The following is a 22,591-nucleotide window of genomic DNA, read 5'->3' as shown; positions in this document are numbered from 1 at the left end:
GTCTTATTGCATAAAGTAAAATATTCTAAAAGCAGAACATCGAAGTTAATAATTTTCATTGTTTGCCCATAGACAAAGAGAGTCTGTAATTATTTGCAGACCTCTCCTCTGTGCGTCTGAGCGAGCTTCAATGATGACATGAATAAAAGATATGAGAGGAGAAATTCGCGTAGAGTAGAAAGTTGCGCCGACGAAGACAAATTGCGTTACAGAATTCTTCAGGGGAAAAATATAAATGATTATACGCAAAGAGCGAAGAAGAATGAGGCTGGAAATAGAGACGTTTGTAATGTACGGCGATTAATCTCCGTGTTTTTCAGATCGAAGACAGGTACCAGCTGTTAAAATACTTACCTGTTGTTTATCAAATAATGTCGGCTTACACACGTACAGATACGAAGAATTTATTACCCCCCCGATGTGTAATTGTCTTTGTTTATTTAATCGCATAATTGATAGCGAGACTGTGTCAATATCTGTTTAATATCCAAGTGCGATAATTCATAATGTAATATCGACGCTGCAATGCAATGATGTACTTCATTCCGTAACAGGAATGCAGGCGCACGCCGCTCTGCTTGGAGAAACCAGTTAGAACAAACAAGAAGCTCCTAAGCATACAACCTTCATACTCTGTACTTCGAGCCGTTGCGTATATCAGAAACTTGCAAACCGTGGATGCAGCAGAGAGAAACAATAAACTTTGTTAGTAAGTAGATATAAATGCGGAAGTGCGGTCCGTATGTTGACTTTTAAGCGAAATTGGAGCATCCCTGATAAAACCTTCATCCAACCGAAAATCGATTCGCATGAGTCAGGTTTCGCGCCATTGTTTCAACTCGCCATGTAATTAAAAAAAAATGCACTAGCTTGCAACATAACTATATAGCTTCGCGGTGAAATCTGCGATCTCTATCCTGCGATCGACGTATGCGCAAAGCTTTTTGCTTGATCTAGAGCCAAGAAAGAGACAGGATACGCCTCCGACAACCTATGATCCTTGACACCTGGAAACGAGCCAAGCGCAGGTCCTCCGAGGGCGTCGAACTTATGCCGCCGGCAGGCTTCCAAAATTATAGCTCGACTGCGTCAGCAACTACGGTGTTTGTTTTCATCTCGATGTCGCGACGATCTATATATACTTTTCTACTTTCTTCACGTCGTTTTATTTTTTTCATTCTCATCTGTTGTCTCGCAATGGCGAGCAATTTCTCAGCGAATAATGAAACCATTCGATGGAAACGATGAAGGAGAGGGGATGGGAGAGGAGAGGGGGGAGGGGACGTCTCGATAACACGACTGTCGCGCATGCGAATCAAAAGTCGATATTATATTTTTGCTAACGGGCGAATATATAACATCAGTTACTTTAATCGGTTCAAAGAAAACGGCGTTCCTCGGTTAGTTGCGGCGAAAAGAAAACAGTCGGAATGGTTTTCTAAAATCCGATTACTTCGGCCGACTTAAGCGGATTTTCGTGGAAACTACGTCGCGTCCGCGTTTGAAATCCGTTGTGCTTTATAAACAAAAAGATGACAGGATTTATCTTCCGACGTTTCTTTGTATCCGGCAACAATGAAATTTGTTCCCTTTCTCACAAGTAAGAGTGATTTTGTGTAGGTGTCACAGAGTGGTCCTTTGATCCAGAAACTGCGCTTTGTAAGACATCTTAATTTTTGCTTTGTTAATGGATGATATTGTCTTGTAAGATGCACACGAGTTGATGATACAATAGTATGATGACGCAACAAGTCTATGGCTCATTTCTACTTATGTAGATTAACTTTAATCTCAGTTTAATTCGCTTTGTATCTTTTTCTAGTTCTAAGAATTAGAACTAGTTTTAAAAATTAGAGTATTATATGTTTATTTAACTCTGCAGAAATTAATTATTTCTGTAAATACCTGTAAATTCTATTGAAAAATAGAAATGTCAATCATTATTTCTATTCCATATCGGCGTCTTCCAAATAACATTTCAATTATTTATGAAATAAATCCGGTACTACACTTCCCTTAGTCTAATATATTGAATTAACAAAATCGTTATCTGTTATCTGTGATCTGTCACTCAAGCGTAGTCTCAGTTTGGCTAAAACATCGCGTAATTTTCTGATTCGGAACATTTTTGGATATATCCGATACGGTAGCTTGTGTCAATATCGTATCTAATACAGATTCCGTTTCGATTAATTTTAGGTTGAACTACTTGATGGCGGGTTTAAGTCCCATGTGGTATCACGCCACGAATGTCGCCTTACACGCCGCTGCGTGCATCTTAGTCACCAGAGTGAGCCTCGTGGTAGCTGCACTTCGGCCGGGATTCGCAGCGCTCGCCGGGTTGCTGTTCGCCGCACATCCCGTGCACACGGAAGCGGTAAGTGACATGTGACGGGGATGTCTCCTGGGGTTAAAATGAGAACATTTTGAGCCAAATATAATTTATTTTAATTTTTTTTAAATCTAATTCTGAGCGAAAGAGAGACCGTTGTCCGAACAAGTGCTTTAGTCGATCGCTCGTTATACCATAGTTTCGTTTGTTTATCGTTAGCTAATATTCAATAGCATATTCGCGAACATGTACTTACGCGTCGCACGGTTCGCAGCACAATGGCAAATTCATCCTAAACCAAACAAAACAACAAGATTAGTAGAGTCCACTCGCCACGTAACCGCTCTGCGTGCGCGAATAGAGTCTGGCTGATCCGCTTTTCCTAAGTGCATAAACGTAATTAGCCTAATCTTATTATGGCTATGATCGTGACGGACAGAATTTGAAGTGTTCGTCCATGTCCACGTTGAAGAGACAGAGAGGGGGAGAGGGCAGAAGGGGAGGGAGGGGGGAGGGAGGGAGGAAGAGAGAGAGAGAGAGAGAGAGAATGATTGTTGCTTCAAGATAGACTTGTTTTTGCTGTAATCAACGTTGGCGCTTATCGGCCATAAGAGAAACAATTAGTTAGGATATGCTCGCGTTACTTTAGGCGAATCGTAAGTTTTCTTTTGAACTATATAAACCGGAGGAATAGTATGAGAGTTGCGAGAGCTTCCATCAAGTATTTCTGCACGGCATCAGCGAGAATGATAAACTTCGTCGTTAATAATATTACCCTACTTAACCCGCTTTACTTAAGCATATAACTATAAAGCTTTGTCCGCCGTTATTGCGCAAATTATGTTATTATGTATGGAAATGGAAGTTTATAGAGCGTTAGATTAGGAAGTTGAGAAACGGCATGGAACAATGCGTCGGTGATTATAATACGTTCGTTGCACGTCGAAGTTTACATAAGTCGAGAGGAGCTCGGGCCGCTCTCTGCATCCTACAATCACTGAAAGATAATGTAGTTATCGATGGTTACGCATCGATAATTTTATGTTATCTCAAAATAATTATTTGTAAAGGTGGTACACGGCGGGCTTTCATTTTTTTTTTAATTGATATATTATTACATACTGCTCGACGCGGAATTCAGATTTATTCGCGGCTCAACGAAGCGATACATCATGATCAATGCGTCGTAATTTTTTGTAATTATGAATAAGCAATCACGTGAAGAATGTGCGGGAAACAGATTGTATAGATACGCAGATAAAGGCGAATTCCGCGTCATTAGCACGGGATCGTGCCTTTTGAGCGGAATTACTGGCGGCACACGACACTGGTTCGCAAGTCCCGGGTCTGCCCATTACAAGCTCGACCTGCTTGCCGGTCACGCACTGCATCCTGTTACATCACGTGCGTGCGGTATTGCATGTATTACTCGTTGCGTGCACGCGGGCAACCCTCGTTGCCGGTGTCACTATTGTGATATCATGTTCATGTCGTACGCGGACGGCCAAGTCAGATAATAACGTGTACTCAGATCAAATACTCCGCCATCCATGATTATTTTTTCCGCGCGGAGCGGAAAATACGTGTCCCGCGCGCGATCATCTCGTGCATGCAGCAGCACTCGGAGAATCAATTTTTTTCTACATTGTTATTGCAGATAGTACATTTTTTGTCGTTTTTAATTGCCGCGCGCCACAGATAAAATCTGACTGATTTCATAAATATCTCCTGACCGAAAACAATCAGTGCCATTTCCAGATTCGAAAACGGCAGAAAGAGCGCGTCATACGCGGCATAACATACCATGTATTCCAGCGGAAGTATTTTCGAGATGCTTAACGAGCCACTCGTGCGAACGGTTTTTACTCACATTAAACATTAAAATATTTTCACATCAATCAGCCATCACTTTGCCTCTATCGTTACACAGAATCGGCATAAAACTCCTTTATACGATATGTGCCGTTAAAAAATTCTCATGCTTTTTGGATTTATACTCTTCTGTCACGAAACGTTCATTAGCTCGATATTAATAAATTATGCCATGTCGTGTGTAGTATCAAATATGCACAAGGATCGGAAATCTTTCGTCTCAATCGGGAAATGCGCGACATGAAGTGATTCTCGCTGGAACGCCGGTTATATCGAGCTCCCATTTCGCGTCTGTCACGATATATGATCTGTTATCATATTATCGTTGTCCCGACCGGCGCAATCGTCGATTCTTTGTCAGTCAAATCAAGCTGCACAGTTTGATTCTATTTGCCAAAATGATCAGCCGGGTGAAAGCGCCGCCAGTTCCTGAATTAAGTCCTTCGTTGAACCGCTGAAAGGAATCTCTCACTAATTAAGTACAACGCCATTGAAGCGTTTGGCTTTTGGTCCGATGTAAACTGGCCTGAACAAAGGACGCGTTTGCGAGGACGGAAGAAGAAGGGCTGTCGGGTGAAGAGAGAGACTGCCCGACCGTCATCCCGGACTTCGTCGTTCGGTCACCGAACGCGGAAATCTCTACGATCGATCAATTACCATGCTCGTGTTGCCGTTCATTACATAGGCCGCATTCTACTCGTGTTCGTACAACTAATTAATTGGAAGGAGAATCCACCGAGTATTTATCGGTTGAATAATGAGTTTATCTTTTTACATCAGACATGATAAGTCTGTTTGTCATTAGAATAAAGATCGATAAGTGATTCTTTAGAAAAGTAATAATCCGTTTCATGTACAAAAGAGTCTGAAAATATTGATTTTTAAGCAAGGAGAAAATGTTGATTTCTCTCTTTTTTCCATCTATTAGAAATTTAGAGAAATACAGGCTTTATGGCTGATTAAAAGTACTCTTCGTAATATATCGAAGTATATTTGTGTATGTTGAACTTACTGAAGATAATAATATGTTATTATTTGATACTCGTTATATATATGCTAACAAACTCGTGTGTGTGTATTGATTGGACTGGCTTTCAGCAATCTGAAGAACGTTTACGTATGCGGCTATTGGAATAACACATCAAAGATAATCACGGTTTTGCTCGAGCTGCAATCGCACGTCTGAGTCAAAGACTGCTCGTTACACTTCTCTTGTTTTTGTGCAAAATATTTCCGTAAAATGTTCAATTCCCGTCTGTCTTTGATTGGCGAGTGAATACGAGATTGTCAGAAGTGACGATGAATACATGAATTAAATACGTTCTTTTGAAAGCATTTCAAAAATCTTATTTTACTTTTATATAATCTTTAAGCGTTAAAAAGTACTGTTAAAATTCTCATTCCGATAATAGATTCTTATTAATTAAATAGTGTGATTTATTAAAATATTTGATTGAATAGCATAATAGGTTATCTTTTACTATTTCTTGCTAGCGCTACATTTCTGTAAAAATAGTAGGATAAAACCCGGATAAAAATCGTCCTTTCTTTATGAGCTTATGAATATCTTAAGACTCCTTTATCTTATCTACATTCATTCGTTTCAATATTGCATTGAAAACACTCACGTTATTCGATAAGATCTTACGATTCCGCGTATCATGCGATCTCTTCATGCTCACGATCGTCTGCATCGCTTCTGGCTATAAAGTCGCTCGATATTATGATTTGCACATGAAATTGGATGTATCGATTTTTCGCGATACATTCATCGGTATCGGCGAGGTACCTCGCGCGTTATCCGATGAGACAAATGCCGCGGGCGAACGACGAAAGTAGCCTAGATTAGAATTGGAACATTTAGATCGCACGATATCGCCTCGGAAGTGCCTCGGCGAAGGTACACCGGCCATTTTGTAAAATCGCCGTCCATCTATTCGGGATCGGGGAAATGTATTCAGCCGGCTAAGTGATTCCCGTTGAATATTACTTTATTATTTTACTCACACTTTTGTTCTTCGCGTACGTATAAGGCCCGGCGAAGAAGAAGAACAATTCTTCGAAATTACAGCTATTTTATCGGATTAAAGCGCGCTCCCTTTCGTACAATGGAACATGAAGAACGCTCAATTTCACCTCGTCCATTAAGTGAGCGTAACGAAACGATTTCCATAAGGGAAAGTGTACATTAGAAAAACGGCGTTCGCTAAAAAATCGCTAAGACTAAAAGCTTCGCTAAATAATCGCCTTATACCGTTGTTTGTACCTCTTCATTCTTCGCGTTCTCTCTTTTTTTCTCCCCTTTTTATCTACCTTCGCCCATTTATGTATACCGCGTATAATATTGTAAGTTACAAGCGAAATACAATAATAGTGTACATTGCTTTCCACTTTATCACCAAATTTAACTTTATCACCTAACTCGAATCAGCACAAAATGGGACATTAATTCGCTAACTCTTTACATATCGTGATAATAAGATTAATTAGTCAGCATGAATGTTTATACTCTCGAGTATTTATTTTGTTTATCTCATACGTGGAGAAATATGGCTAGGGGCAATTTACAGTGATAACAAAACTCAACCATTTACGCAATATTCGTTTTCCGTAGGATGCTCAAAATAGAATTTTATGGTGTAGACGGAATATATGGACTATTTTTCAATGTTTCACGAATAAATAGTATAAAATATACAGATCTCATTGTGCGAGACACAGGTAAATGGCTAATATTCTTGCAGAAAAGCGTATACGTTTGTAAACAGCTTGTTTTAGACTTGGGTTTTTACTCGGCACAGTATAGGTACCTTTGAAAACTGTTTAGTAGTATTGTCTTTACTCAAAGCATCCATCGAATTGAAAAAGAAGAACGTGGGGAGGGGGTTCTTCCGCTGTGCGCATGTACCGTCGAAAGCAACGGGTGGGCTAAAACAAAATACGTGTTCCGTTTCACGATGCACGGAAGAGAAGCCGCTATATACGCTCGAAACACTCGCGAAAGGGAGGAGGGAGGGCAGGAATAAAGAGGGAAGACAGATCTGAGCGAGATGCGTCCCCAATGCCTTCTCTTTTCGTCCAAAGGAACTAAAGAGCATCAACGTGCATACCGGAATGTTTTCTAGGTATTGTTGGGAAGCATGGAAGGGGGCGGGAGGCAGGGAGGCAGGAGACGATACATTCCTGTTAAATCATTCGTAAAATCGTAGGTGCCTCCGCAGCACGGTGCGATTTCCCCGACGCGAAAGCGGAAGCATTTCTTCGCGCGCAACAGTCCTTGTATTCCGAAAATTCAACAAGATTGTCCACAAAGACCACCACGTGCCTGCAAAAAAAATATAAAAAGAAAAAATTTCGGCGAGATGCGCAGACGAGACCCCGTGATAAATGGCAGTCTTATTTTCTTTGTTTTCTCTTTACACGGATACAGCAGCGAGCATTGCACAGCATCACCCAAGTATTGCGCCACGGTTAAATCATTCGTAAAAAATCGTGGACGTTGCGAAGTTAGCACCTTATTTTTCGAATTTTTACTGCTTCCGCGAGATCGATACTGAGCAGAGATACCTTCTAAAATCCATCTTGCTTCCTTCTATGCATAGCGGAAATCATGAAATTTCTTCACTTCACACTGAGAATACGTTTGTTGAAAATTTTACGATACTAAAATTGGAAATTGATCATAAAGCTAAAAATGGATGAATTCATGAAGGATGGCGCGTTATCGCTATAATTTTTGAAATTTGTAAATGAACTCCTGCATTCAGTCTTCACGATGAATCACTTAGCATAACCACTGAAAATTATATGAATCCCGGAAATTGTGCCCGTCATTCACTGCACTACGGATATGTATTATACGGTATGGCACACTCATACTAGGATATATTCAGGGATAATTGTACTTAATACATATAATAGCCTGGTTACTAAATTAAGGGAAGCTCAACCAGTTGGTCTAGATTAACAAAGTAATTCACGAATCCCTATGGATTACCGATGACCAGTATCTCGGAATTAGTAAAGCTTCTATAGATTATACATTCCCTCGACAGTCGGCCGTCGGAATTGATTGATAAGTCTGATATATACATACATACATATACATATATATATATGTATATATAAAATTTGATAGCATAGATATCAGAATTCAATTACATGTTATTAGCATATTAATTCCACTTTCGTTTATTATCATAATATGTATGATACCAGTATTCTTGTTGACACAATACCAGTAAATATATTCGAAGAATCGAAGAAATGGAAAAGAGAATAATGACAATGTCATATCCGGAATGTGTTGCCGCAATGCAGAAGGAAACAAAACTGAGAGAAACCGAGAGTCTTCATGAACGTACAGTTTTATCTCTGTGTGGTCTAAAACAAAGTCATTCGCCATGTTGGAAGGAATTGCGATTTATCGGAGGTATATGTACCATTAGTAGCGTTGCGTGATGGTCGACGATGTTAAGACACGACGTACCGTAAAAGTTACGTGAACGAGCAGACTCTGAAATCCAGTTACTGAAGCTTGCTGATAGACTATTGTTTTATTGTCAGTACGAAGATCTTTTCTTACAAGTATTGTTAATATTTTTTTTTTTACTAAATGCATTTAAAAAGTAAACATGTATATTCGTTACTCGAAGATCTGATATTCGTAGTTAATTACAACCATTTGCAAAATTATATTAATTTATTTTATCAATGTATGAACACGACGAGATGTAAAAATAATTAATAAAAAATTAAATATACGATAAATAATATAATGAAAAAATCGATAGCAGCTGTTACGTAATAAGCAACCAAATAATTTTATGCTGTAGAAGGAAGCACATTATTGTTCTATATCACATACATTATTATCCGTACATATCCGATAAAAGTCCCAACGAGAGTAATGATAAAAGCGAATGCTGTAAAATTAAAATTTCAAGAGCAGAATAATTATCCCGCTGCACGTTCGAGTCTGTTAATTAAGTACGATTCGCCGTCGTCCTTTCGCGGAAATCAAAAAGGTTCCGGGAGACATATTCATTATCTCGTGGACCATCGATTTCGACGTTCTCACCCGGGGAAATCCGCGAGCGTCGGTCGGCCAAGTCGGCGACGACCTGGAGTTAACAGCGCGAGTTTAAAAGTGATTTATCTCTGATTTATGGAGGAAAGAGCACGGTACGGAAGCCGAAAGTTTCTCGGCTTCTTGGCGACGAGGCGGAAAGAATTATCGGCCGGGCACAATGGACAGGCGGTGATATCGTTTACACGTCGAATCCCACGGCCGTCCGTTCTGCACGAAGACAAAAAGAATGTCGGGCCGCCTTCCTCGCCTTTGGGCGAGGAAAAAATATCGCAGTTGCTGCGGAGCTCGGCGGATTTTCCGAGCGAAGCCGCTAGAAACGGAAGCGCCGCCGCCGCCGCCGCTGAGACGATGCAGTTGAATTTTCACGGCAGTAGAAGTTCGTAATGAAAAATTTAATTCGCCGAGAAAAACGGGAGTTATTCTCAACAGCGAATATTTTCGCTACGGCAAGCGTTTTGCTGCTCCCTGCAATGTCGCTGTTCGTTCTCCGCCACCCTTTGATATTTTTCACTTCGAGACGTTCTTCTTGCGCGCCTCAGGTCGGTCCGTTTGCAAATATAGTTCGTATGTACTTTGTATTCCGAGGCTTAATGAAGGAACTCGATGTAAATGTACCAACGTCAATGCAAGCCCTACATTCTTGTTGCTTTAACGTGCGGTATATAAACGCAATTTATCTAAAAGCACTTACACATTATTGGCAAGATTCCGCCTCGCTAGTTTCCTCTTGGCCGCGCGTGCGTTTGCGAAATCCCGCAGTGAAATATTCATGGCGATGGTATTCGCGACTACCGGCAGCGTAATTCCGCGCACGATTCGTGGGACGTCGATTCAAAGTAGAAGAGGTAACCTCGTTTCACGCGGACGAAACTTTTCTCTCCCCCGTTTCCAGTGGTGTTCCTCCCTCTTTGAGCTGACGTCGAAACGTTACAGGAAACGTGTCGCTCCGTTCCCAAAGGAGTTTCGTCGAGTAGTCGATGTTCAGAAAATATCCGTAAGTTGGTGACGCGAGCAGAAACATTTGTCTACGATCGTAGTTCGAGAGGCGCATGCGAAAGTGCAGCTCCATACAACATACATTCGCGACGTGAACAATAAAATGAGACAGAATAGTTTATTAAGCACAAAGGTTCGAGCTCACGTTGTTTGCACCTTGCGAACGCGGACGCGTTCGAAAACGGCTTCGTTACGTAAAATGTACGCACTTGTGTGCCTCTCCGTTCTTCTCGTTTCTCCTCGCGTTCAACGCTAGATACAAAAGGGATATCACTGGCTCACTGATATCTCACGTCACGCCGTCCCTTTCGGAAACAGCCGGAAGTAGGAAGGTATCAGCTGGTTGAAGTCTGGAGCCGAGAGTTCCAAGTCTTGATTGCACAATTCATAACGCTCAGAATCCAAGCGTATTCGCCCTACTGCCCCCTCTCCCCCGTCAACCCCTCCATCCCTTAATTCTCTCCACGCCCAGGGCCTTGTTCTCAGCTGCAGCGTGATACGACGACGGATCCTTCACTTCCGGACGAGATGGATCGACCGTTACGGTCGAAACTCGAATTTGCGCCGCGCTATGGAGAACGGTCACGAGCGAGGATTATGTCGGATCAAAACGGGCGTGCGGAGAAACGAATGTTTCCCGACGTGCGAACACAGCGAGCGCACGGAGTCTCAACATTGTAATTTATCATTTCCAATGTGGAAATCATTTATACTGCAGCGCGAGAAATATTTCAGGACATCCGGAAAGCATTTCCAGCGTTTCCGCATTAGCGTAGAAGGAGTACCAGTATTCGCCCGGTCTCCTTCATTCGCAATCTCGAAAACGTATCCTCTTTTTAAAGAGTTGGAAGCTAGTTGAATGAGAAGTCGCGAGAGAGAAAGAGAGAGAAAGAGAGAGAGAGAGAGAGCAACGATTTAAAAAATTCCGCACAAGCTGACGGGCGAAAGCGGCGACCATGTAAGAAGCATGTCTTCGAGCTCGCTCGGATGTAACGGGTTAAATTGAGGGAAAAATTGAACCAGCCTTTGTTTCAGTGTGCAACGTTTCGTAATCTGTTAAAATAGAGTATATTAAAAGAGGGGAGGTGGAGAGGGGGGGGGGGTAATGTACTGCAGTTTAATTTTCCTCGTTCATTTTTGCGTTACGCGCCTACGTTCTCGTGTCTTTGTTCCGCACTGTCAGTTTTCCCCTTTCCACGACGCAGAGAAAACTTCCCGCTGAACGTATATCCGATGTACACGCTATCTACATATGCATCCCTATAGATATATGTCCTTTGAGAGCGATGCTGAACTTTCACAAGCGTTGTGCAAACAAGATCATAGGAATCCTTCTCGCACACAAAGCATTTTCCGGAGCAACTCTCCTGAGCAACTCTTTTTTTTTCTAACGTAAATGTTTTAATTTGTCGCGCTACATATTTCATGTCCCCGGTTACTGTAATACTCACATGAGAGCTGATTAAAATTCACTTTTGAAAGGAATAATAACAAGATTTTCGCCTAAACGCAGCGAAATATCTTTGTGACGTAGGTACGTAGTACGTATAATATGAATACGCCATACGGATAAAATCAGACACGCAAACTTCGTCATTTTCTTCTATGGAACAGACCATAAAACAAGGCGAACGTGTCCCTTATTTGGCTTTAGAGCGTGGATGGAGACACGTGCGGCCAATTGAAGTTCCATTCCACAAAAGTTGCTCCTGTAACTTCCTAGCGACCTCCGCTCCCGGACTCAACTCAAGGAGAACCGCAGGCTGACGGTAATTGAGGACAAATAGAGAAAATACTTTTGATAGTGGCCGCAACGACGATCATCCCAGTGTTCCGTACGAGCGGTTAGACGTTTCATTAAAGGATATTGCCGTTGCCCAAGAAGGAAAGGGAGTGGGGGAAGAGGGGTGAACTTCTTAAGGGTGAACCGGTTGCAGCTTGCCGTTTGACGGCGGTGGGTTAGTGAACGAGCGAGAAAATAACCCTCCCACGACAGTCGTTGCTCGAGAAATCTCCGGCGCGATATCAACGATTATTAGATTCTCAATGCGGAAAGACAACCCCGGAATCTGATCAAGAATTAATTGAAATCGAAGATTTCACAGGATGATTGCATCAAAGGATTGCATTAATCTTCTTGATACAAGATCTTGATACAAGATACGTATTTTATTTCTCTTTTGATATTTTTCTTTCATGTATTATTATTTAATACGTATGTAAAATCATCGTGCGTTTTACGTTTTATGGTAGAAGTCAACGTGAATATTTATATACATTTGTTTTAAATTTCGTGGCAAAAAGATCATAATTATATCATTGCTCTAAAAAGAACATTCACTTGCACATAAAAAAGAGAAAGCTAGAAGTCGAATGCCTGCCTCTTTTCTTCCGCCGTTTCCACTCCGTTCGTGCTGCCAACAGCTGACATGGAGTACAGACGAAGTTAACAAGCTTGTCAGAATATCGTTCGGAGCGTTGCAAATGGAAATAAAAATACGGAGCATCGCTCCGTGCTTCGAATCGGCAATGTAATAAACGAGTTGATACGTTACTTTTATAAGTTACTTATAATATTACGAATTACTGGAGCGCGATATTACTGGGTCTCTCATTATCGTTTCGGCATTCGCCCACTTCGTTAGCCTTTTGTAGGGCAAGTTCGGAAGGGGTTTTAACGATGTCGTCGTCGTGACGGAGGAGAGAGAATGGGGCTAGCAGTCTGTAAGAAGCCGGGGCTTTATTAAAGCCTCCTATAATATTAAAGAGGCCAAGAGACCGTCGGTGTCTCGTACGTGCTTATATTGCGCGAATATAACCGCCGGTCCCCGGAACGCATTTGGAATATACCGAAATTGTACGTTCTTGTTATACCATGAGATTATATAAAAATATGACCGTATTATAATACAGGCGTATATTTCACTGTTGTACAGGCATATAAATTTACAGAGGAAAATTATTCTCTCTCAGGACACAACAAAAAAATGTGTTCATTATAAACACAACGTGGATAAATATCAAAGTAACATGATGTATGGCGTATCTTAATTATACCCATATATTTTGCAAGAAATAATAATTCAATGTGAAATTCTATGTATAATTTCACATACAATTTTTTTTTCATCCTTCTCCACGCAATATCTCGCGGCTTCTCGTGCTTGCAATTTCAGGATTATTAACATCGGTCTACGGACGGTTGACCCGTAAACGAAAAGCATTTTTATTCAGCCCCGCCGTTAACTGCGTTATCTATTTTGCAAGGATGTTTACTGCAGTTGACTCGTTGTTACGGCGTAAGGTAATCACGCTACCGTGTACGTTTTAAACAGGATGTTCCCTCTTGGACGTCGTTATACTTCACGGCAATGTTGCCCTGCGCGCGAAGCCGTCTCGTCCGCGCTTCAGTTACAGCATGAGAGCCGAGTGACCGAGCTGTCGTTTCGTGGTTACGACGTCGTTGCCGTATCGGCGTATATTGCCAGTGAAAGAGACTCGAAACCCTCCGGCCCGCGCTCGGTTTCGCAGAAGGGATGAATTTTGCGAGCGCGGAAAGGGACGAAGGATGAGGGAAGGGAGAGGCGGGAGGGAAAGAGGGGGACATTGGTTCGGGAGGATGGGTTTATCCGCAGAGCTCGGTTTCAGGTCAAATTAAACATGAAGCTGCGCGATCGTTCCGGGTCGCGTGGACCCGTTTCCTTCACGGGAGATCCAGCGGATCGCGAATTGTGCCGAGCATGCGTCCTGCGCGAACCGTACGGTATCTGCGAACGCTTAATTTTAGATCATGACCAGAGAATGATAAATATATAGTACCGCAAGGTCGGAAATATTACTTAATGTCGACAGAGAAGAGACAGCTGCACCTTCACCTCCTGGCGTGTTCGTGTTAGGTACAATTGCGAGCAATTTAATGAGTGTTATGTAGTATGTAACGAACGTGAGTTAACCGAATCGTACGGAACAATGGGGACGTGATATTAAAATAATGGTTTGATTTACTTGCTTGTTTCGCTCGCCCGCGATACATTCACGAATCAGCTAATTAAAACGGTCGTACTCATTACATGCTCTATCACAGAATAATCTTTCGTTAATGTACAATTGATTGTGACGTTGACCCACGCGGGGGGGCTCGTGCGTATTACCGGAAATTTGACGCGTTGTTGCACGGCGTTACGCGTCATCGTTGATACACATCACTACTTTTCTCTCCCCTTGCCATGCTGCCTGCGGTTCACCACGTTAAATGATGATATTAATTAATTGTGGGAATATTAGTATTACCCGAGCGTAGACGTGCTCGATTCGTTAAACAAAAGTGGAGTGCAAATGCAACAATAATACACTGAGTGTAGTGTGCTGCTCGTACAAAGCACTCGTAAGCTATGCAATTGAATATGTAATTTATTAATAGATTTTCAAAACGCGTTTCGAACATCTTCCGGGAAAATAACATTGAAATGAGATGATAATGAGAAATAATATTATTTAGAAGTTTTACAACGTTCTGCATAAAACTTGCGTAGGACATACCGATGCAGGTGATTATTATTAATATTATACTGAAATAAAATAGTCCGTATCTTCGGGAATGAAAAAAAAAGGAAACAAAAAAAGGACACAATGATACAAGAAAAAGAATTTAAAGAAGACTAGAAACTCCGAGGATACCTCGAAATAACGAGCGAACTTTCAAGGAAGCGTAGCACACTTCATATAATCAATTAGAACTCCAGAACGAGTGAGATGCTAATGGAGTTCGCTAAGTATAAACTAGAGCAAACTAGTATCGAATCGAACAAACGCATGAACCTTCACTGGCTCATATCTATTTGTGTCGTATAAATCCCACGACTCGTATGTAACTGCGCAACTGTGGAACGCACTTACGTAATTGATCATCATCTATACGTTAAATATCTATTTCAGTAACGTATTCGCGCGTATACCTTCGCCTAAGAATGAAAAGTGGCACATGTCTATTGAGATTTTGAAACATTGATGATACGTGAACAATATTGATGTAAAGTGGATTGAAACAAACGTGCTCTACCCGACCACTGGCGCATAATAAACGATTTTATCATTCATTTATCCTCCGCGCCACCCGCGCCGCTTTGTTTCTCCATCGTTCGAACGGCCCATCATTCGTAGTTACAGGACAAATTCCCCATCGGGCATTTTTCTCTTTTTCCGCAATTGACCATTATCCCTCGCCATAAATCCGACAGATGCCGAAGAGGCGCGTGAAGGAATCTATCGCAAAGTGGTCATCGTAATCTCTGTTATCTTAAGCAGACCCTTCGGCTGTGGGTTCCTTGCTTCCAGCGGATCCTGCTTCGGCCTTCATTCCCCTTGACGTTGACGGAGTATTGTTTCCCCGAGCAAGATTTCCTCCGGGTCCACTTGCTGCAAGAGCATGAATAGCGATATATGGCAAAAAAAAAGTGAGATTGTAATGAAACGTCAACTCAGTGTTTATCTTCCGCAGACTTTGTTTGAATGTTCGATGTTTGTTTAAGTACTCGATCAGCCGTGCGGTGTAAAGTCTCATGCAATATAGTGTCTTTTTCGAAGAGGACATTATTAAATGTCGCACTGTTAATATTTCAGTACTGCCATTTTTATGCAAAGCATTTCACTATCGGAAGTGCATCTCGTGTATTTTACCCGTATTTCACATATTTCGTATTTACATACAATTCACGCCAAATTTGGAAGATAAATGCTAGTTGTTATTCCTCCTGGCGCTGTTTTGCTATAATTGAATGATTAATTGCATCCCCCGTTCTCTGTCTCTCTTTCGCGTCGCTGAAAGCGTATATTCATCAATGTCTCTCGTATCTATAATTACAGTTCTCAATTCAATGATAATGTTAACGTCGGTGATGGTCTTTGTTTCACCTTTGAATTATTTGTCAAGCACATCGGAGCACAATATATTGCTAGATAAGATACGAACAATTCGCTTGAAAGTTGATATGAATCATTTAGCTTCGCGCTATATTACCACACGTTATTTCAAATATTTATGTCAAATAACTCAAATTAAATTAATGATATTTTAATTTACAATGGATGATAAATTCGAGACAATTAGTTCACATCAAATCGGAATGTCATATCGTATGTCGGAAGATATATTAACTTAATAACGTATATAATACCTTAGACGGTTATATATAATCGGCTTAACAAACGGGATTCTAACATGTTTCCTTCAGAAAGAACTTTATGCCAGAGGAAATTCGCTGATTTCTCGCTATCCTTGCCCCGGCAGTTTCTGCGACCCCTCGCAGATCGTATCCTCGCGATTCCGTGGAATTAATTCGTTAAGAGGTGGGAGGTCGGCCGTCCCACCGTGATAGACGGGGTTCGTAAATTTTAGAGGTACACCTGGTACTCTAGCCCCAGCAGGGCGGAAGGAAGGAAGGAAGAGAGATGAGTACGACGGGTAAATCCAGCTTCCGGTAGCAGGTCGGCTTCCCTGGCTGGAGTTGATCCTTGAGAATCTCGGTTATTCACTCGTGCTGGGCTGTCGATAACTTGGACAATCTTAACCCCGCCCACTTTCTTTTCTCTTTCACACTTTCACGTACTCCGCTCGTCTTGTCCATCATCTCGTTTGTCACGAACGAGATCTTTGGTTTGGCTTCTTCACACATCTTCCGGATCAGCCTTCTCGTGTTACACCGCTAAATCCAATATCAGGCTGTCGCTTCCTATTTTCCGAGAGGATCTAGACGTAGTCCCTGCCTCTATTGCGCTTCTACTGGTCTCTTTTCACTCCTAAGACAAAAGCGATCCAGACGAGGAATTGCTTTCGTATAACCGCAACTTGTTGAGTGAAGAGAATTTTTGAAATCCAGGCTGAAGTGAGCACTTCAGTTTTTAGCGAGTACACTATACACGTATAATATATGTATACCTCATACATATATATATATATATATATATATATATACATTGAAGATAAAAGTATTCGTATCTAGCTTATATATCGCGGCAACGTCGCTCATATCACTCTTCTTGTATTATATTTTACTTCATTTCATGTTGCAGGTGACTGGCATCGTAGGCAGAGCGGATGTTCTAGCGTGTATCTTCTTTTTGCTGTCCTTCCTTGCCTATCATGGGTGAGTACGTAATTTAATAACTTAAGTCTTTATGTCTTTCTGAAGTTCCCGGCATTTAATCTTCTTTAAGATTAACGAATATACAAACACAAACGATTTATATTAAATTTCTTATATCTGTTATATCTTTTTAGCAAAGATACACAAAAAATCTTAAAGTTTTACGCAAAAAGAGAATTTAGCTAAGCGGAAAAAATTCCGCATTCGCGCTGCTTTACGTTTATATAAAGTTTATCTAGAAGTTAGAATCCAGCTGATATCCCCCCCCTCTCCTCCCACCTGTAAACTAGGGGGGAAACTTAGGGGCTGTGCATACGTCAAGAATGTCGGGCGACGCTTAACGTCGCGACGACGCCAGCCTGACGCCAAAACAACGACCCATTCGTTCTCATGAACAGGGAGCCCGAAAATTATAAACTAAACTAATTTACCCTACAAACTACTATTATAGTTACGTGGGATCGTAATGTGCCCGGGGTTATTCACATCGATCTTCAGCGCGAGGGCTAAGAAGAATGACTCGACGCACAAAACAATTTCAATTATGTTTCCAAAGAGACATTATTCTCGCAATATTCATTTTACGGTAGATACACGTCGCTATTCCTGGCCGTAAGTTTAATTAATCGTAAAGAAGCTTAATTGTAAACTTCAAGAAAATTTCATTAATAAACTGGCGCGGAGAGGAGCCTGACGTAACGAAAAATCTGTAGAGACGGACTCGATTGTGAGAGCGTAAAAAGCTTCCGTAGAGGCTTCGGTACTCCAACATAAAAGAGCGTTTGCAGAAGACAAGAAGGTAAAACTCCGTCTGTAGGGCTAGCCCAATGGCTGGCGGAAGGGTAAGATGCTTGTCTTCGAACCTAGGAAATTGATTACTCTTGGCTGCCTTTGAGTACTCTTTCTTCTTCGTTTCCCTCCGCCCCTTACCTCATCGCCCCCTCCCCCTGCTTTATGCTTATCCACCTTTTTCCTTTCTTTTTATCTAACTAGTGTCTCTTAGTTCCTCCGCCTTCAATTCAGCCTCTCTCGACCGTTTACGCCTCGCCGTTTAAATCCCTCGGCGATTAAGCCGACCGATGATTAATTTCAATTATACATTTGGCTTATCGTCAAGACTCTCGTTGTTCTCTCGATTCTCGATCGCTTTACCTCTCTACGAAGTGGGGTGTATTCTCCATTCGCACTCCGCCATTATTGCGCGGCGAGTTACTATTAATCTTACTTAGAGAGCGTTGATGTAAATTGTAAGAAACACTTCCATTTTGCCGTGGCCTCGTTTTTATGAGCGAGTACCCGAGGAGCCGCCGCGGTCTTGTCTCGGCGGACCGGTCTCACATCTCGTTGTTCCTAAAATCCCGAACGACATCTTGGAACGGATCTGTCATTCAACGTAGATTGATGTACATGCCGACCGACGTAAACGTATAAATCCTACATGTCTTTGGATCAATGTTCTTGGTGAGAATTGTTTCCCGATACCGACGTTTCTATTCGACCCGAGAATAAGAGAAAAATATATTGGAAATATTATGAAATACATCTGTACAAGCAAAAATATAGTTGTATTATTCAAGTATTATTTCTCAGTATACAGAGATTTTGAATATTCTACTTGTAACGTAAGATCTTTTAGCTGTTTCTTAAAATAAAGTTTTACATAAAAATATTTTAAATTCTAAATATATTTATATCATTTTTGTATCATGTAAACTGTGCTTAATATCTCTTTTATAATAAAAAAATTACAAGACATCATAATAATAATTATAAAATGCTTGTATTTCATTATGTTAATTTTTAGTTGTAATCACTGTTTCTATAAATCTATAATTGTTGTATAATACTCGAATGGAGATAATAATATTTGAAACGCGTGATATTTTTGTGGGCTTAAAATTAAGTCAATCGATTTGTGCATTCCGAGTACGTGAAAGATATAAATGTAAAATCCAATTCATGATTGTTTAATAATTTCCAAATATTTGTCTTTTTTTTTCAGCCAGCAGACGGCATACGTATGGTCCAGCGTTTGCCTGGGTGCCCTATCGATGTTGGCGAAGGAGACTGGCGTTACTGTTCTGGTACTAAACTTTCTTTACGATCTCTGTCGTTCCTGGCATTCAATCAAGAGGTAAGTGTTTAAGTGTTCGGAGCGTTGTGTACGTTCCGGCCAAATGTAAGATTTAATGTCTTGAGGTAAACTTTAAATTGATATAGCTATCCTAACTTTAGTTATTTATAATACCTCAGAGTCAATAGGATTAATCCAATAATCTTAATTTATGTGTGTTCGCGTTCGAAAGATTAGAGTCTCTAGACGAGAAAGACGCACGAAATTTATTCGCTTCCCGTCGGAAATTATGTACGTGCAACGACAATGAAATCACCACGAGTTCTGTGTAGCATGTCCCAAAGCGGTAAATGTGCTTCTCGTGACGATAGAAAATGCGGCCAAAATATTTCGGCGTGTTCGAGTTTCCGTGTCGGAGCGCAAAACTCTTTTCAAACATTGACTAGGCGCGCTATTAATCATAGTGATAGTGTACTGGCGCAGTGTTTGCTACGTTTTTTGTATTCAAGACGCTAGACGTGTAATATAATCTCCGCAATACGCGAAAAAGTCACCGCGCTACTACCGTACATGTATATTACAGGTCTATTTTCGAAGCCAAATGGAACGACGACTCTAGATATTTTTCCAGACGTGCTGCAGCGTTACTCGTTTCGGTAAGTCAAAATAAATTTAGTAGCATAATAACAAATAAAGTCGCGTATTTATACGTAATAGAAACAATAATTGGCATATCTCTCAAATCTCTTTGATAATACGCGATAAAAGTGCATGAATAAATCCGTGACAAAATCTTGTGTCTCAAAACGAGCTCGCGGCGACGTATTCGATGCATCACTGTCACTGTAATATTGGCTACTGAGGGCAATCAATCATACACCTAAAAGATCGAGAGAGAAAAGAATAAGACTTCTCTATAACGATGTGAAATATAGATGAGTGGGTAATGGTCAAAGAGGATTGGAGTCCCCTTAAAGCACCATGCACATTCGGTCGTGCGTGGCATTTGGTCTCGCGGGATTTTGCAGACGAGTGGCAAGAGCGACCTGGCTTTGTTATTATTGTATTAACGACATTGTCTGCACTTCTAGTATCCGGGGAATTGCAGGGACGTCCGTGACTATATTTATCCATTTACGTCCGCGTACCCTCAACTTATCACGTAACTGGATTAACTGGAAAAATCAAGCTTCAGATCAAGCCTCGACGGCAATTGAGAGAGAAGCGTATTGTATAATATTGATTTATCCTTGATTGCTTTATTCAGGAAATTTATCGAAGATATCAAGAAGAAGATGAAAGTCTTGATGAAGTGATCGCGGACTGTTTGCAAATGTGTATTCACGTACTGCCGTAATGTAACCTGGCATTCGGGGCGTTATATCTTAAGGGGGATTTTTCCTACGTGTTAAGAGAAACACGATCGTCGCTCTTCTATAATCCGCGGAATTAGCGCGGATCCTCTATTCCGTGTCCGCATTAATTCTTAACGACCGATATCTTTCGTTTTTATCGCCCGGCTGTAGTAGTCAGGCGCAGGATGTTTACAGCAACTCGTACCTTAAAGCAAATTTAACGATTGTTACCATAGATACACTCGACGTAGAGAATTTCCCTTTACGGTCGCGGAAAATAAATAACATTCCTCGAACTGCTGTGCAACACAAGACAAACTGTGCAGCAAACGAAGCGTGGGATGGAAATAGCGGCAGTTTCAAAAGATCAACAGAATGATATATGATTCGCATAAATGGGTATTGTATAACGCTCGGCAATCGAAAATATGGCACGGGGCTTACCATCGGCAGGCCACGATAATAATCAGTTTTCTCGCAATTAATTTTGTTAAGTGACGGCAATAATTAAATGGTTAATTTATCTTCCTTTAGGATACATTCTTTAAAGTTAAACATCACATTTTAACTTGAATGCACTTCAAAGAAAGCGGAAAACTTGCACAGTTTAATTTCGATCGAACGTTTTATGCGTTTAATTTGGAATCCTCTTTGAAACTTGATTTTCAAACAGGATTTAAAGTTTTTACGAATAGTAAAGCTTTTAAGAAGGCTCTCTCTTTCTAGTAAAATCCACGCAGGCGTGAAGTGCCGTGAGTCTTCAAAGGGGTCTCAAGTTGGGTGGTAAATTTTATCGATAAGGGATGCGAATTTCTCGTATTTTCGGCACGAATCCATCGGGGGTCATGCTGGTCGATCACGACACCGTAGGGTGTAACCCCTAAACGGAGTTTATGAGACGCTATTAAATTCTCGGCGCTTTACTATCGTTGATGTTCATACCCAAGAAACGCCGGGCTCTTGCGGCGCCGGCGCTCATCGTCTTTATTGTCGCGAATTAATTTAGACGGCGTCGTATTAAGCACCCTTACCAACGCGGTAAAGTGTTCAATAAAGAGATCCAAGAATAGCATATCTCTCACGATCGGTAACGGTTATACCATGCGCCCATAATTAAGCAGGCATTGTATTAACTATCAAATATTTAGCAATTATAAAATGATACATAAGCGACAATTCCATCTTAATTTTTCTATAAGTTTGCATTAATCTTTCCATAAGTCAAGTTTCTATAGAAGTAAGACAGTTTCCAAGGTAACGGAGTTTAAAGTTGCGCATTAAAATTCTGTAGCGTATAATTAGGCGGAAAATTCAATTGTATAATTCCCCCTTCCCCTTTTCGGTACATAGGAATTGCTAAATAACGTATTTTGCCCTTAAGACGTATTGTGGTAAGTCAGGGTAGCACGACCCATCACGCGGGCCAATGCGGGAATAAAGGTTGCGCATGGAAAGTACTTTAACCGAACACGATTCTGAGTTATGCTAATTTATGCCGCCGAACGAGGGAGGCGTGCTTGCACACGACCTACCCTCACACAGTTATCTACATATCCCGGATCTCTTTCCACCCCCTGTCGTTTCCGCCATCCCGCAGCACTTACACGTCCTCCAGGTACGTCGTTCTCAACGATGCTTCTCAGTCTTCATCGCCGGGAAAGCCCACTAATATCCCAGAATAGAATACTATACTTTGTACGTTAAACGTAGCCTGTCAGATTTACAGAT

General features: G+C 41.2%; 1 protein-coding gene across 2 annotated transcripts in view; it reads left to right on the top strand.

Annotated features, from left to right (window-relative positions):
• Window positions 1–22,591, top strand: part of LOC105453706 (transmembrane and TPR repeat-containing protein 1-like) — a 122,718-nt gene that overhangs the window by 52,316 nt on the left and 47,811 nt on the right. For both annotated transcript variants that reach the window (XM_011695870.1, XM_011695871.1), the window contains exons 2-5: window positions 2,200–2,377; window positions 17,361–17,434; window positions 19,437–19,568; window positions 20,092–20,164. In XM_011695870.1, the coding sequence (XP_011694172.1) occupies window positions 2,200–2,377; window positions 17,361–17,434; window positions 19,437–19,568; window positions 20,092–20,164 (457 nt within the window). The remainder of the gene's footprint in view (window positions 1–2,199; window positions 2,378–17,360; window positions 17,435–19,436; window positions 19,569–20,091; window positions 20,165–22,591) is intronic.

Source organism: Wasmannia auropunctata, unplaced genomic scaffold, assembly GCF_000956235.1.
Source record: "Wasmannia auropunctata unplaced genomic scaffold, wasmannia.A_1.0 LD335996.1, whole genome shotgun sequence".
NCBI lineage: Eukaryota > Metazoa > Arthropoda > Insecta > Hymenoptera > Formicidae > Wasmannia > Wasmannia auropunctata.
Note: the sequence above shows the minus strand (reverse complement) of the source record. Positions and strands in the feature narration are given on the sequence as shown.